Genomic DNA, 16443 nt, shown 5'->3' with positions numbered 1-16443 from the left:
ATGTTTCATTTTTATCAAATATTACAAATTTTTCGTTTTTTTTTGTGGATTTAGTTGGGGGGTGTGTGTAAAAGTTTCTTTCCTGTTACTAATCTAAGAAAATATTAAATGAACAACCTTCCAACTCTAACACAAAAAGAAAAGAAAGGTTTATATGATTTTTGCCATAACTTTATTCATTTATTTATTTTTTTCTGGGTTTTTTTTTTCTGGTATTGTAAAGGTTTATATTCTCTGTGTTTTATCACAGAAAAGATTGTGTTTTTTTCTCGTTTCTTCTTTTCCAATCATCTTCCTCAATATTTTATAATTTATTTGCTTTATATATATATAATACATTATATTATATACAGATATATATTTATAGGTTTTAATATTGTGTTGCTCATTTCTTTTTTTTTCATTATGTGGAATGTGTGATATTCACTTATTTCAAGTTTAATTTGTCCTTTTCCTATATATATATAAATATATATATATTATAAGTTAATTTTACATGTTTCACGTCTGCTCATTTTAGTTTAGGGTTCCTTTCTTAACGCGGGTAGTAAGTGCTATTTTCGGTTAGTTTCATATTTTATTTCCGTTGCTCGATTTTTTGATACTAGAATCCAATAATTTTTGTCATTCACATATATTTATTTATACAAATAACAATGAATATTTACTCCTCTCATCTAGTGACCTGCTCTAAGCTGGTTGCAACGGTAATTTGGAATTCATTTCTATCTAATATTGTTTAATATATTTATAATTCATATATATACAGACATGCATATATATATATATGTATATAAAAATATATATACACGTATAAATATTTGCCTTATTAATTTAGTTTTATGGGTTAGGATTCTCATTTTAAAGATCATAAACTTCTTTTCTTTTTCCATATTATCCTATTTACATTTTCCCCTAACGAAATGTGATATAGCACAATCCACAATGCGCGGCAACCCATAATGAACGATAGGCTCCACAACGCATTGCACGCACACACACAGTCCCAGTATTACAATACATCTCACACATCTCCGGAATAATGACAACAGCCAAACACACATCGCATTCCCGATCTATAAAAGAAGAGGAACAAAAGAACTCCAGTCTAAGGTTAGTGTCAAAACTGTAACCGCTCCCAAACAGGCTACCGCCCCCCAAGCTCCCCAACCTAGTAAGTCCAAAAAATTAAAAATCCTCGCAATAACTGGGTACGGTTTGAACGTACCCGCGTTCCTAAAACTATTAAATAGTAAGGGGTTAAAAGCGTCCTTTAAAAATACGAGGGCTGACAGGACCCTGATATTTACGGAGACGGCAGAAGATCACGAGAAGGTCTTCACGCTCTTGAAAGAGTAAGGGCTTAATGCCACTACTAGGACACCTCCCTCCTTTCGCACCAAGTCTGTAGTTATCCGCGGACTCCACGGGGAAACAAATCCCATGGACATCCTGGAAGAACTGAAAACAGAGCATCCAGATTTCCAAGTGAAGACAGTTGCGAATCTGATTACGCGCAGGGACAAGTTTCTGCACAGCGAAAATCCGGCCCTCCCGATGAAATCGCAATCGGAATTATTCATCGCGACTTTCGAGCTCTCTCAAGAGCTCAGCGAGGTGATAAAGGTGAAATACATCCTTCTTCAAAAGGTAACCTTGGAAAAGGTTAAAAGCTTTGAGGAAGTGCAGTGTTTTAACTGCCAAAATTTTGGGCACATCCCTCAAAATTGTGCAATTGTGCACAGGTGTGTTGGGTGCACAAAATCCCATCCTCGCGGGGAATGCGGAAGACAAGCAACCCAAGGGCGAAGCGAGCTATCGTAGCCGGGAAAGAAGCTACCAAACAAAAACGAGCCAATGAAAGCTCCGAAGCCAAGCGCGCAGTGACACAACTGTCACAAAACTTGGCCAATCCCAGCGTATCGTATGCTCAAGCTGCCAGAAACGCTCAACCAAGACTAGCAGCACAACCTGCTCCCGTCCCCGCACCAAACGTCTTCCGCGAATCGGTGCAATCTCTCGCGTCGGCCTCAACTAATGAGCAGCAGCAATTCGCCGCTATAAAACTCATAATGAATCTATGGAGTTAAATATCATCACGTTTAACTCCGCGTCCCTGATCTCACACGCCGAACGTGCCACTACCCAAGTGTTGATTGACAGTCTGAAAGCAGACTTCTATTGCATTTCAGAAACGAAACTAAACAGCAGGAATAACGTGCAATTCAGCGGGTATAATATTATCCGGAATGACAACAACACTGGCGCTGCCCTTTTAGTCAGAAAAGACTGTCAATTTGAGGAAGTCGTTATAGAAAACCTGCTAACCTCTTCCGCCGCGGCAGCAATAGTAAGAACTACTGATGGTAGACGGATTTTGGTAGTTTCCGTCTACATCGAATGCAACTGTCCAAAAAAGCAACTGGCACAAGATCTTGGGCAATCTCCAGTTAAAATACAAGTACCTCATTTTCGGTGGTGACTTCAACTCGAGGTGCACCTCCTGGGGCGATACGGCAGTCAACAGAAATGGGGAAACCCTGCTTAAATGGATCAAAGACCCTTACTCGTCAGCCAATGTCGATTTGATCATGCCAGATTCTCCGACAAGACCCAGTAGTCAATCAACCATTGACTACTTCCTCCTTTCGGAGGAAACTTCCCTGAACTTTCAAGTGATATCTTGCACTACTCTACCAGGCATGTCTGACCACCTCGCAGTACTACTTAAACTTTCCTCGTCCTCCCAACTGCGAAAGCGAGTGATGACCACAGTAAGGTCCTTCGCCCACACTGACTGGGACAAATTCAAGTCAGACCTTGCATCAAAGCTGAACTTGAAAAAACTCACGACTGACCGCAATCTATCAGACATAGACTCCGCCTCAAAACAACCCGGCTATATCGTCGATTCTTGATTCAACAATCAAGGCCTTCGTCTCTGAGAACTCCCAGAAGCTAACTAAATTCACCACAACCAACACCTCAGTCAAGCCATCGGAATCGCAACATTTTCTGAGTTTACCACAACTCACCGACTTAACCCAATACCTCAACGGTAAAAGGTCAGCCGGGCCTGATGAAATCCCGAACTTTGTAATAAAGAACCTGCCCAGAGCCTCATTGAAATTCTTATTAGCAGTTTTCAACAACTGCATTAATAATGGCTACTTTCCATCCCAGTCCCGATAATTAGACTTGCGTTAAGTTTTTTCGAAGATAGGCACTTTTATGTCAGCGTGGGGAATGAATTCTCCGATCTCTTGTCGGTAACGTCGGGTGTACCGCAAGGATCCATTTCTCGGCCAACCTTCTATAACATCTTCACGACTGACGTTCCGATCCCCGATGATGGCGTTGACCTGATCCAATTCGCCGATGATACGCTTATCTTCGCTTCGAACCTCCACCCCAGCAGGGCAGCCAAAGTGGTTGAGAACTACATTGTAGACCTCTGCAGGTACTACCGTAGTTGGGGAATCAAGATAAATGAGGGAAAAACGCAAATCTGCACTTTTAGGAGAAAACTAGATGCTTAGGTTCTAGAGGCATCCACAGGAAAGCTAAACGCTTGAAAATGAGAATCGGGAACACCTCAGTGAGCCGATCTACTTCGATCAAATACTTGGGAGTAACTCTGCATGAACTCCTCAAGTTCAAACCCCACCTTTAGCTCGCTATCAACAAGGCACGCGGTGCAGTCAGTGGCATCTACTATCTTCTTCGCAAGACAGTAGGTCTCAGCACCAAAACCAAACTGACGCTCTATAAGGCCCTGATAAGACCCGTTATCTGTTACGGAGCACTAACTTGGATCTCATGCTCCAACCAAGCCATGGCAAAATGCGAGTCATTCGAACACCGAATCCTCAGACACTGCACAGGCTTGTCATAGAACTGGAAAACTAAAAAGATCGGCAAAAAAGTCGAAGTGTATAGGCGAGCCAAAGTCAAACCAATAATAAGGTAGGTTGGGACAGAATCCCGCCCATGGATAACAATTTGCTATGGGAAGGATACCCTGAAATCAAACCAAACATAGAAGAACGGCCGCAGTGCCTCAGTAATGAGAAACTTGACTACTAATGTTACAAGCGTACGGAAGGGACTGGAACTGGCTCCATTGACGGACCCGTTCAGAAGAAGCTCGACTGTTTGTAGGACCCCTGCCCCTACACGGCACGAGCCCCGGCTATCGCTACCCACAGTGGGAAGTGTGTAGCAGGAGTCCGCATTGAAGAAGAATCCTTCTCGCCGAATCATTCACCAAAATATAAGCGCCATAATAAGAGGCCCAGGAAGAAAAAGGGGGAAAGCCGTCAAATAAAAATGGGAATTAGGCGGCATAAGTAACGCCTATTAAATATACGAGAGGGGAGAAACCGGGAAAGAGGCTGCGCGAAAAGCTGAACCATTCAACAGACTAGCAAACCCTGAAAAGGGAAAAGGACTCAACTCTTAAAATGGCGGAGCACATGAGGACTACTGCAGAATCTGACGGCGAAACTGTTGGAGCCACTACCTTGGGAAAAGGGAAGCGATCTCTAAGTGGCAGCCCCAAAAAGAAAGGACCAGACCGGAGGTGACTATCATTTCCAAACGAGGTGAGGTGCTCACATTTTCAGGAGAGTGAAGGCAGATCCGGATCCCACCATCTTAGAAGATAATGTTAGCCGCGTAAGGGAGATCTTATGTTGGAGCTCAAGGAATCCAAGGATATAACCGCGGACAAATTTTTGAGCCAAATCGGAAAGTTTTTAGGATAGGAAGCCGACATAACTAGGAGCCATGAGGTCACTATAATCAGCGAAAATATAGATGAGACCACCACGAAGGAGGAGGTTCGCGAAACTTTGGAGAATCAGCGGTAGAAACGCGGAGGAAAGCCTACGGAGGAACACAGTAGAGACAGTACTAAAACTGTTAGTAGCGCGTAGAGTGAGAATAGGCTGGGTTATGTGCAGTCTTAGGGAGCAAGTGGCGTTAAAGCGATGCTTTAGATCCCTTCGCTTCGGTCATATTACGAAGGCATGCACTAGTCCAAATGACAGGTCGAAGCAATGCCGGAAATGCGGAGTGGAAGGCCATATCAACAAGGACTGCGGAGTACCATAATTAATGAGCCATTTTGAAACCACGGTGGTAGCATTTGAGTCAAAGATCAAACGGGCCAAACAGCTCTACGGGCTTGTGAAAAACAAGCCTTCGAGGAAATAATAGAGCACCCGGAGGAGGGCTTCATCAGAGCGAGGATGAAAGGAGTCCACATCTACAGCTACTATGCTCCACCCAACGCTACACTGGCCGAGTATGAGTAGATGTTGAGCGCTCTGGTATTGGATGCACGAATGAGGGAGCAAGTTCCAAGAAGAGTTCTTGCAGAATACCGGGTGGATGGGGAAAGTTTTTGAAGAGGACACGTTTTCCGCGGCACCCAAACCCGACATATCCCTGAAGGGTGCGGCTTGAGATAAAGCCACCCAAATCACCAGCTGGCTGACGGAAGCATGCGATACTACGATGCTCAGAAGGCGATTATAATAATAATAATCGTTGGCGCAATAATCCAATTGGATCTGGGCTTTGAAGCATGTTAGAACACTTCATTCAGGACAGGATTACAGTACCCAATAGGAGGCAATATGGCCAGCATTGCGTTTGCTCGAGATTATTACCCTGATATGACTCAGATACTTATTCTCAGTTGAGTCGACTGGCATCCGATGTCAAATCACGATACAAATTGGACTGCCACCAGAGAGGTTTGAACCGCGACCTTGTATACGTCAGCCTTGTGCTCTAACCACTCAGCGATTACTCCCCAGTAAGCAACCCGACTACTAGTGGAACACTGAAATCGCAAATTTGCGAGAAGGCCCAGAGGCTCAGGGGAAAACCCGCTAGCGATGGTCGCGAGGAGGCATACAATCAACTGCGTGGTCGCCTAAAAGAAGCCTTTCGGAGTAGCAAAAGGAACTTCTTCAAACAGCTGTGTGACCATGCCGACATAAACCTTTGGGGTGGGGCCTACAGGGTGGTAATGAAAAGGCTGCGGAGATCACCGCACGTGACCTGTCCGCACCTCCTGAAACAGATTGTTACCACTCTGTTTTGTCACCACGAAAATAGGGGGGGGGGGGATATTTCAGCAAAATGAGGGCGTAATGCCTCCAGTAATTGTGGAGGAGCTGCGGGAAATATTTGATACAATTGGTGATAACCGTGGACGTCGGTTTTGGTAAGCGGATGGATGACTGCTCATGGTTTTAACCTTGCACTGGATAAAACCGAAGTAGTCATCCTTAATTAAAAAAGAGAATTCCGAACCTGCGTCCCATATCGTTCGGCGAGTCGAAATCAGCGGTAAAGTACCTCGGGTTGACTCTTGACTCAAAGATCAGTTTTGTTGAGCAAATCAAAGCAGCAGCGAACAAGGTTGCAGTTGGAGAAGGCTAATAGCAAACATCGGGGGTCCTACGTCTAGCAGGCGACGTTTCCTGAGGAGTTCAACGCAGTCTGTCCTGCTCTACGGCGCAGAGGTATGGGCTGACGCTCTTCGCACTGTCCCTGAACCGGGCGTGATGGCGATCGCGGGAGTGATCCCCGTTGCCTTCTTTGCTAAGGAGCGTCAAGCCATATACAAGTGCAAGGGAGATGAGCCAAGGGAGGTGGTTGCTCGCGAAGAACGGCAACGCACTCTAGACGAGTGGCAGCTCTCTTGGCGAAATGAAACTAGAGGCAGATGGACTGCGCGGCTCATCGGCAACTTAGGTGCGCGGCTGAATCGGAAGCATGGTGAGACTGACTATTCCCTTACCCAATTTTTAAGTGGGCATGGAAGTTTTCAGTCTTACCTGCACAAGATTGGAAAGGCGCGTTCTCCGGATTGTGTGTTTTGCAATGGAGTTGTGGACGATGCCCACCACACTTTTTTTTCTTTGGAAGGTGGGATAGGGTTCGTCAGCAGCTCTATTTAAAGGGGATCTCTCTCCAGACAACATTGTGGAAGAGATGCTGAGAACTGCTGACAGGTGAAGCCGCGTTGCCCATTTCGTTCGGACCCTTCTCCTTGTTAAGAAGATAGAACTCGACCGGTGGAGAAGCCGGATGGCAGGGGGTTCCTTGAACTGACAGTTCCCTTCCTCTTCTCCCCTCCCGTTGGTGAAAGGAATTCCCTGATTTGAAGGCTCCGCAAGGCGGGAGAGTTCGGGGACTAGCCCGAAGTAATGTGACAAACGGTTCCAGGCTAGCTCTCTGACGATGGGGATGTGTTTAGTTGGTAGTCCGACGACGTACCGAACCGGGAGTCCAAAACTGTGTGCGTAAATGCGTTCACCTACCCTAAAAAAAAGGAGGTTTTCTGGTAAATTTCTAAAATATGGTAACCAACGATTATTAGCTTTATTTGAGCAGACATCGGAATGGGATGTATTTTGGGTCTCACCAAACCGTCAAAGCTCTTATGGTACAAGACAATGATCTTGCCGGTCCTCATGTATTCCTCAGAGACTTGGGTTATTAGCAAGAAGAATTGCGAACTCTTGGCCGCGTTCGAGAGAAGAATCCTCTGAAGAATTTTCAGCTCCCTACAAGAGGATGGACGATTCCGTAGCCTATATAACGACGAATTCTATGAGCGATACCACGACCGTCTGGTTGTGGATAAAATCAGGCTCAACAGGCTGCGGTGGGCAATTAATCCGCATGGATGAGAATGATCCAGCCCGGAAAGTCTATAAGGGCAATGTCTATGGTAGGAAAGAAAGACGAGGCAGCCCCTAAGATGGCACGATGGCGTACGTCAGGACACCAGACAGCTTTTAGGGATATAGAATTGGTGGACCTGGGCGCAAAACCGGGGTGCCTGGAGTCCCTAATTAAGGCAGACCCTAGACAGGATACCAGAAAACCACCGGTAAAATCACTTCAGATGAGATAGCTTGAATCCATATTTTGCTTCCGTCAGAAGGTTCGTCCTCCTGGTTACGATGTATAGTTGGGCTGGTAGGGTAGGGTTTGATTACTACTTTGCTGGCCGGAACACAAAATACCTTTCCAAGTAAGTGGAGGGCAGTCGGTCCTGCAAGACCTATGTAAAATATTATGTATATCGGAATTCTGAAAAACCATGAGGCAAGAAGCCCTATTCAAATCATTCCAGCAGTTATAACGGGTACATGGGCTGTATTATCTTCCATGCCTGGTTTGTGAAAGCTTAGACTAGGATTAAATGCCACGAATAAAAAAACTACTTTCGGAAGATCTGGATGATGGAAAAATGTGCGGCAAAGTTTCTTATCTAATCCTTACTAGGTTTTGTTTGATAGAGGTCATACGTGAGGCACCGTCTAAGGACGAAACCACGTTACTCTTTTGATACTATAAACGGTGTCAATGCTTATCCTGTCTCTGTCAATTCCTAGCATGTCTATGAAGAAAGTTGGGCTTATGTACCCAACTGAGTGGGAGAATTCAATGAGGTATTCAGCGAAAATTTGTTAATAAGCATAAGGGGTACACCAAAGATGTTGTTTTTAGATTAGTTTACCTTGGTATGCATTTAAGGGCTTGTTTCATCTCAGCCAATTCTCAGTTTGCCTTGGGGATCTCCGACTTCAAGCACTTGATTTCGGCAGCCACGGAGCTCCAATATTTAATGCCGTCATTCCCCCATGAGGTGCTTAGTGCCGGATAATAGAGGCTGTTTGTAGTCCTTCCGCACTCTCTATAATGTGATTTAGGGAGGACAGAAGGGAGATAGAAAAGGAGGAATTGGTGGACCTGGGCGCAAAACCGGGGTGCCTGGAGTCCCTAATTAAGGCAGACCCTAGACAGGATACCAGAAAACCACCGGTAAAATCACTTCAGATGAGATAGCTTGAATCCATATTTTGCTTCCGTCAGAAGGTTCGTCCTCCTGGTTACGATGTATAGTTGGGCTGGTAGGGTAGGGTTTGATTACTACTTTGCTGGCCGGAACACAAAATACCTTTCCAAGTAAGTGGAGGGCAGTCGGTCCTGCAAGACCTATGTAAAATATTATGTATATCGGAATTCTGAAAAACCATGAGGCAAGAAGCCCTATTCAAATCATTCCAGCAGTTATAACGGGTACATGGGCTGTATTATCTTCCATGCCTGGTTTGTGAAAGCTTAGACTAGGATTAAATGCCACGAATAAAAAAACTACTTTCGGAAGATCTGGATGATGGAAAAATGTGCGGCAAAGTTTCTTATCTAATCCTTACTAGGTTTTGTTTGATAGAGGTCATACGTGAGGCACCGTCTAAGGACGAAACCACGTTACTCTTTTGATACTATAAACGGTGTCAATGCTTATCCTGTCTCTGTCAATTCCTAGCATGTCTATGAAGAAAGTTGGGCTTATGTACCCAACTGAGTGGGAGAATTCAATGAGGTATTCAGCGAAAATTTGTTAATAAGCATAAGGGGTACACCAAAGATGTTGTTTTTAGATTAGTTTACCTTGGTATGCATTTAAGGGCTTGTTTCATCTCAGCCAATTCTCAGTTTGCCTTGGGGATCTCCGACTTCAAGCACTTGATTTCGGCAGCCACGGAGCTCCAATATTTAATGCCGTCATTCCCCCATGAGGTGCTTAGTGCCGGATAATAGAGGCTGTTTGTAGTCCTTCCGCACTCTCTATAATGTGATTTAGGGAGGACAGAAGGGAGATAGAAAAGGAGGAGTGGTGAAGAAGCGGAGATTAGAAGATGCTAGGAGGACGAGAGGTCCAGTTATTGGTTTTCAATTCGTGGTGGTTTTATGGTTGCGTTCATCGCGTTCTGATGCAGTATAACTTTATTATATACCAAAACTCGTTAAGGTATACATGTCTATGTAGACTAACCCAGCGGGCCTTAAATCCTTTATAAAAGCTAAATTCTTTTTAAACAGCCATGGGTTTGCCAACCATGGTCTTGTGGAAATTGCAAGATACAATGATTAAAAAAAATGTTGAATGGTTTTTTTTTGTAACCATAACGGGCGAATTAGAGTACTTTTTGTGGAGCCAGATGTCTAGGACCGATAGACTTGCTTCTTTCTGGAGGGAATTACCCATTTTGTAGTTAGGCTTTAAATTTACCGGAATACAAACAATTTTATCGTCTTGTAATATTCTTAGAATGAGGAAATAAACTAGGATAAATGTTAAGGACAAAATAAGGCTATATGGACTATATTTGTTTTATATCATAAAATATATAACATAAAATAAATAAAATAGAAAATATAAAAATTGCAAAAAGTAGAAAAATAGAGAGATATATATAAAAAATAAATTAAAAAATAATAGAAATAGAAAAAATAAATTGAATAATAGCAAAACATATATAAATGAATAAATTAGAAATGTCAATATATAAATTATTATATTATGTGGAATTAAAGTTCGAAATAACGATAAATTATGAATTTTAATGTGTATAAAGTCTAGTTTCACATGATAGCATGGTATTTATCTATTTTCAACGATATTATGTGGGATATTGACACTAAATCGGCTTTAGTAATATGGTTTTGCTATTTTCGCATAGAAAAAATAAAGGGAAAATGAATTATACAATTGACAAAAGCACTGCCCTATCTAGATAGAAAATAATGACAAAAGTAAGGCAAAATAAATAAAAAAATCAACATGCAGGGAATAATTAAGGAGAAAGGTAAAGAGCTGAGAGAGAAAAAATATTTACAAAAATAAAATTAAAAGAAAATTAAGACTTACAAGGCAAGGATACATTTTGACCATCAATATAGTTTCTCCTAACTGCAGGTTTACCCCTTCTCTTGCTTTTGGTTTTCTTCTTTGCTTTCTAAGTATGGAAGTGATTGTTTGGTTTGTCTTTTTTTACGAATGCTGTTAATTTCTCTCATTGTGTTGCAGGTTTTGTAATATATAACGTTTCTCTTGATATAATTGTTATTTATATTTTGCTGGTATTATACACAATCCTTATTGGTTTTAGTTAGTCTTCGATTAGTAGTTTAATGTTAGTGTGTGTATATATTATGTTTAGGTTCATTTTCTTTTTATAGTTTCTTTTTTATTATTCACAATAAATTATCTGGAATTTCTGTTTTTTTGTCCACCTTTTGTTTTCATTATGAGCCTTTCAGAATAGTATTTTTCTCATTTTGCTTCACAAGATAATGAATTGGGTATTTTTTACGTTTGACTTCTAGTTATTATTATTATTGAAGCCATTTTTTTTTTTTAAATAGTAGAAGACATATAAAAAAGGAAAATATGGAAAAACACTATTTCTTTTCATTTTCATTTTGTAGTTTTTTTTTTGTTATGTTTTGTTTTTTATAAAGAGAGCGTAACCAAATTATGTTTTATTCATTTGGTGAGTTGATTATTTTTTTTTAAATGTTTTTCATTCCGAATCCTCTTAACTTAACTATTAATATATATATATATATATGTATGTATAATGTACGTATGCGTGATTTACTATTTATCGTTAAAGTTTTCATTTATTTGATAACATTTACTGTTCAAACACTTGAATTTCTTGAGTTTTTTTCACATATTTAATTCGTGGTAGGGTAGTTTCCATAATTTTCTTGTATATTTTTATATTCATTCGTGTTTCGGTATGTACGTGAAAAGAATAATAAATTTTTACTATTTTAATTTGTTTTTTTTTTGTTTTTTTTTTGGATTTTCAAAAATAATTTATGAGTAGTTTTTTTTTATCTATTGAGTTCCCATCATTGGTTCTTGACGTATTTCAGACTTGAGCTTGACGAATTCCTTGGCAACTTCGTCATTGTTACGCTGCGATAGAATTCGTAGGATTGTCCAGCCGGTCTCATCCATTTGTATACGCTTGGATAGTGAAAGCCAACATGCACAGGAACCCTAAGTATAAATATATAAAATTTTGTATAAGCTATTTTTGTGGTTTCTGGGCCAAATTACTTGTTCAACAATATCCTTTAGTTGTAGTACAGCAACGCCAACAAGCCGATCCTCACGTGCAAAACAATAGTCCTTAACACAAATGTGCAATTCAAAGAAATCCAACTGCTCCTCGTTACCGACCATACTGAAAAAGGGTATAAAAATAATGTAATGCTTTTGTGCAAGGTAGCTTTACCAGGGGAAAGACTAAGTACTTGTGGGGCGACCTTAAGGGGGGTAATCCCTTCGCGTCGGAATCACTGGTGCCACTGGTGGAAGGGTGGCGAGTTCTGGAAGACCAATACATTGCTTTCGAAGTGGTGGACACAAACTCTCGGTGTGCGCCACCCCAGCGATCTTTCTGTGCATGGAACGTCGGGAAAGTGAACACCGGGAAGTTTGTCGAAACTCTGGGAACAAGTGGGGCCACGCTGGAGGGTACTCCTAGGGGCGGTGGCGCCGCAGCTGACACTATGAACCTGATAACGACAGTCTGCGGAGCCTCCATGCCCAGGAAGACATCGAGGCGCGGCAAACCTTCCATGTATTGGTGGATAGTGGAAATCGCAGAGCTCCGGAAGGAGTGTCACGGGCTCCGTTGTTTAACATAACGTCTAGGTGACCGGGACGAGGCATGTACAAAAATGATGGAGTACAAATCAGCCAAAAGGAGCCTCCGTAGCGCAATAAACAAGAGCAAAGCTCGCTGCTGGCAAGATCAGGTCGACGAGGTGAACGGGGATCCGTGGGGACTCGGTTACAAACTGGTAACCCGAAAAATCGGGGCTCTGCGGAAACCCTGTTCACTTAAGGCCGAGCAGATGGACCGCATTGTGAGGGCACTCTTCCCTGCGCACCCGACGGAGAGCGCAGAGGACTGTCCACTTTTCTCTATAATAGAGTTGGATCAGGTAGTCCTCTCTATGAAAATCAAGAAGGCGCCAGGACCCGATGGTAATTCAGCAGAGGTATACAAACTGGTATTCCAACACCGGCCAGACCTACTGCTTGGCTTATTTAACGCTTGCCTGAAAGAGGGCATTTTCCCTGCTCGTTGTCAGGTTGCGAGGCTTCCGCTGATCCATAAAGGGAAAGGCGACCCCGAATTGCCGTCTTCATACCGCCCACTATGTATGCTTGACACTGCTGGGAAGACTAGCTGAAGCGATACACGCTGCTGGAGATTTATCTCCCTCGGCAGTTTGGCTGTAGAGCAGGGAGATCGACAATTGATGCTGTCATGCAAGTCGTGGACGCCGTTCGACAAGGCGTGCTCCTCGTAACACTTGACGTCAGAAACGCCTTTAATTCCGTAAGATGGAAAGACATTCTAGGCACACTAGACAATACTTTCAACGTGCCGAATTATCTCTTACGGATTTTGAGGGACTATCTGACGAACCGCTCCCTGTTCTATGAAACACTAGACGGTCAAAGGTGGATGGAGGTCACGTCGGGGGTAGCACAGGGATCCATCCTAGGGCCGGACCTCTGGAACGCTAACTATGACAGTCTGCTTAAACTCGACATGCCAGAAGAGTCGCGCCTGGTCGGCTACGCAGATGATGTCGCAGCGCTTGTTGCTGGACGCACTGTCGAACAGGCGCAAAGCAGACTCGGCATATTGATGCGACGGGTAAGCGGATGGATGACTACTCATGGTTTCAACCTTGCACTGGAAAAAACCGAAGTAGTCATCCTGACTAAAAAGTGAATTCCGACCTTGCGTCCCATATCGTTCGGCGAGTCGATAATCGAGTCAAAATCAGCGGTAAAGTACCTCGGGTTGACTCTTGACTCAAAGATGAGCTTTTCTGAGCAAATCAAAGCAGCAGCGAACAAGGTTGCGGCTGGAGTTTCGGCATTAAGTAGGCTAATGGCAAACATTGGGGGTCCTACGTCTAGTAGGTGACGTCTCCTGATGAGTTCAACGCAGTCTGCCCTGCTCTACGGCGTAGAGGTATGGGCTGGCGCTCTTAACAAGGAGGTATATCGTAAATGCCTCGCGCAAGTACAGAGACGGGGAGCTTTGCGGGTGGCGTCTGCGTACCGCACTGTCTCTGAACCGGCCATGACGGTGATCGTGGGAGTGATCCCTGGTGCCCTTCTTGCTAGGGAGCGTCAGGCCCTATACAAGCGCAAGTCAGATGAGTCAAGGGAGGTGGTTGCTCGCGAAGAACAGCAACACACTCTAGACGAGTGGCAGCTCTCTTGGCAAAATGAAACTAGAGGCAGATGGACTGCGCGGCTCATCGGCAACTTAGGTGCGGGGCTGAATCGGAAGCACGGTGAGACTGACTATTTCCTCACCCAATTTTTAAGTGGGCATGGAAGTTTTCAGTTTTACCTGCACAAGATTGGAAGGGCACCACCTCCGGATTGTGTGTTTTGTAATGGAGTTGTGGACGACGCCTACCACACTTTTTTTTCTTGTGGAAGGTGGGATGGGGTTCGTCAGCAGTTCCTTTTAAACACAGGGATCTCTCTCCAGACAACATTGTCGAAGAGATGCTGAGCACTGCTAACAGGTGGAACCGTGTTGTCCATTACGTTCGGGCCCTTCTCGTTGCTAAGAAGATAGAACTCGACCGGTGGAGGAGCCGGATTGCAGGGGGTTCCTTGAACTGACAGTTACCTTCCTCCTCTCCCCTCCCATTGGTGCAAGGAATTCCCTGATTTGAAGGCTCCTCAAGGCGGGAGAGTTTGGGGACTAGCCCGAAGTAATATGACAAACGGTTCCAGGCTAGCTCTCTGACGATGGGGAGGTGTTTAGTTGGTAGTCCGACGACGGACCCAATCGGGAGTCCAACACTGTGTGCCTAAATGCATTCACCTGGATGAAGTGGCGGTCCACAACTGGTATTCTTTGTGATCGACATATCAACGAACGTCTCAAATCTAAAATTTACCGGAATGTCGTCCGTCCAGTCGCTCTCTATGGTTCTGAGTGTTGGCCGACTATAAAAGACAATGAACGGCGTCTTGCGGTAATGGAGACGAAGATGCTACGTTGGACTAGTGGCGCCACACGTTTAGATCACATCGGAAATGAGGATATCCGCGATCGTTATGGGGTTGCGCCGATCGTGGAAAAGTTGCGAGAGAGGAGCCTTCGATGGTATGGTCACGCAATTCGTGTCAACGAGAATTCACTTGCCAAGATTGGTCTGAACATCAAAGTTGATGGTAAACGACCACAAGGCAGACCTAAATAACGGTGGCTTGATACGCTAGATGGGGATTTGAAAGCCTCAAGATCGTACCCAGATCAGGCATTCGATAGAGCCAAATGGCGAAGCCGATCACGACGAGCCGACCCCGCTTGTGAACGGGACAAAGGCTAAAGAAGAAGAAGAAAAGGTGAAACAAGTATATGTATATAGACAGAAATATGATAAAAAAGATGAATTATAATACGGAAATAAAAAGATAAAAATTACTTACAAATGAAATGTCTCATTAAATTTCGGTGACCAATTATTCGATTTTGATTTGGTCGCATGTTTTCGTTTCTTATCTTGTAAATGTGGTCCAATAAGATTAATTTCAACAAATGGCCGGAACATTCCTGATTGTATTGTCCATTTTAGATCGTTTGCAGCAACAACTGTGGAGAAAAAAAAATATATAAAGCCAAAATCTATATAGCTCGTTGCGAATACGGAGTGTGGAGTTGCCAAATCTTCTATCAGGCGCGTCCCTTCGAGTGGATAAGGGAACGCTCGGTGGATGCGTGCATGGGGAGGGGTGGGAAGTAAACGCAAACCAGTGGATAAAAGTTGGCTATGGGAAGGACACCCAGAAATCAAATCAAATATGGAGGACGAGAAGGGTAGTTTTTTACGGTGCAGGGCTTCAGAAACCCAGAACCGACGCTTTTTGGGAGTGGGATATCCAGCGACCGTAGTGCCTCAGTAGTGGGAAACTTGGCTACTTTGGCATCTAATGCTACAAGAGATCTTGGTAATGAGATCTACACCGGATCCTTTTCGAAAAAGCTCAAAACTTGAAAGGTCACCACAGAAGGCACCTTTACCCCTAGGCAGTCGGGATTCGTCGAGGGATTCAAAAAGGAACTTGGAGAGTCCCTGGAGTGACATAGCTATCGATGCTGTAAAAGGCGATCGTGGAAGGCAGCAAACTACAACAGCATTGGGGGGATGCATAAATGAACTCTGTGATTTCATTGAAGAGAGGTGGAATATCCACCAAAATATCAGGGCTCTGATACGAGGTATTAAGTTGTCCTATATTAGGGCGGTGGAGGAGAAAAATACCCAAGCGTCTTGTGGCAAAGTCCCACGAGAGACGCTGGTGACGTCAACTCAACGTAAGATACGTGAAAACGCGGGCAAACCGACTAGGAATGAAATAAGTGATTCCCTTGGTGTCCAACAAGCGGCTAAGAAGAAAAAAGCCTCATTGCCAAAGAAAGCTGCGCCGGTGAAAGTTCCGGGTAGTTTTTCGATTACGGGTCCAACAGTGACAAAAGGGGAAGAACCTACAGTTTG

General features: G+C 43.6%; 1 protein-coding gene across 22 annotated transcripts in view; it reads right to left on the bottom strand.

The window, feature by feature from the left end:
• Positions 1-11049: 11049 nt before the first annotated feature.
• Positions 11050-16443, bottom strand: part of LOC119660950 (protein unc-13 homolog B) — a 241664-nt gene continuing 236270 nt past the window's right edge. For all 22 annotated transcript variants that reach the window (XM_038069982.1, XM_038069979.1, XM_038069973.1 and 19 more), the window contains 3 exons: positions 15377-15539; positions 11951-12077; positions 11050-11890 (listed from right to left, as the gene is read on the bottom strand). In XM_038069982.1, coding sequence (XP_037925910.1) covers positions 11726-11890; positions 11951-12077; positions 15377-15539 — 455 coding nt within the window. In that variant the 3' untranslated portion in view covers positions 11050-11725. The remainder of the gene's footprint in view (positions 11891-11950; positions 12078-15376; positions 15540-16443) is intronic.

Source organism: Hermetia illucens, chromosome 7, assembly GCF_905115235.1.
Source record: "Hermetia illucens chromosome 7, iHerIll2.2.curated.20191125, whole genome shotgun sequence".
Lineage (NCBI taxonomy): Eukaryota > Metazoa > Arthropoda > Insecta > Diptera > Stratiomyidae > Hermetia > Hermetia illucens.
Note: the sequence above shows the minus strand (reverse complement) of the source record. Positions and strands in the feature narration are given on the sequence as shown.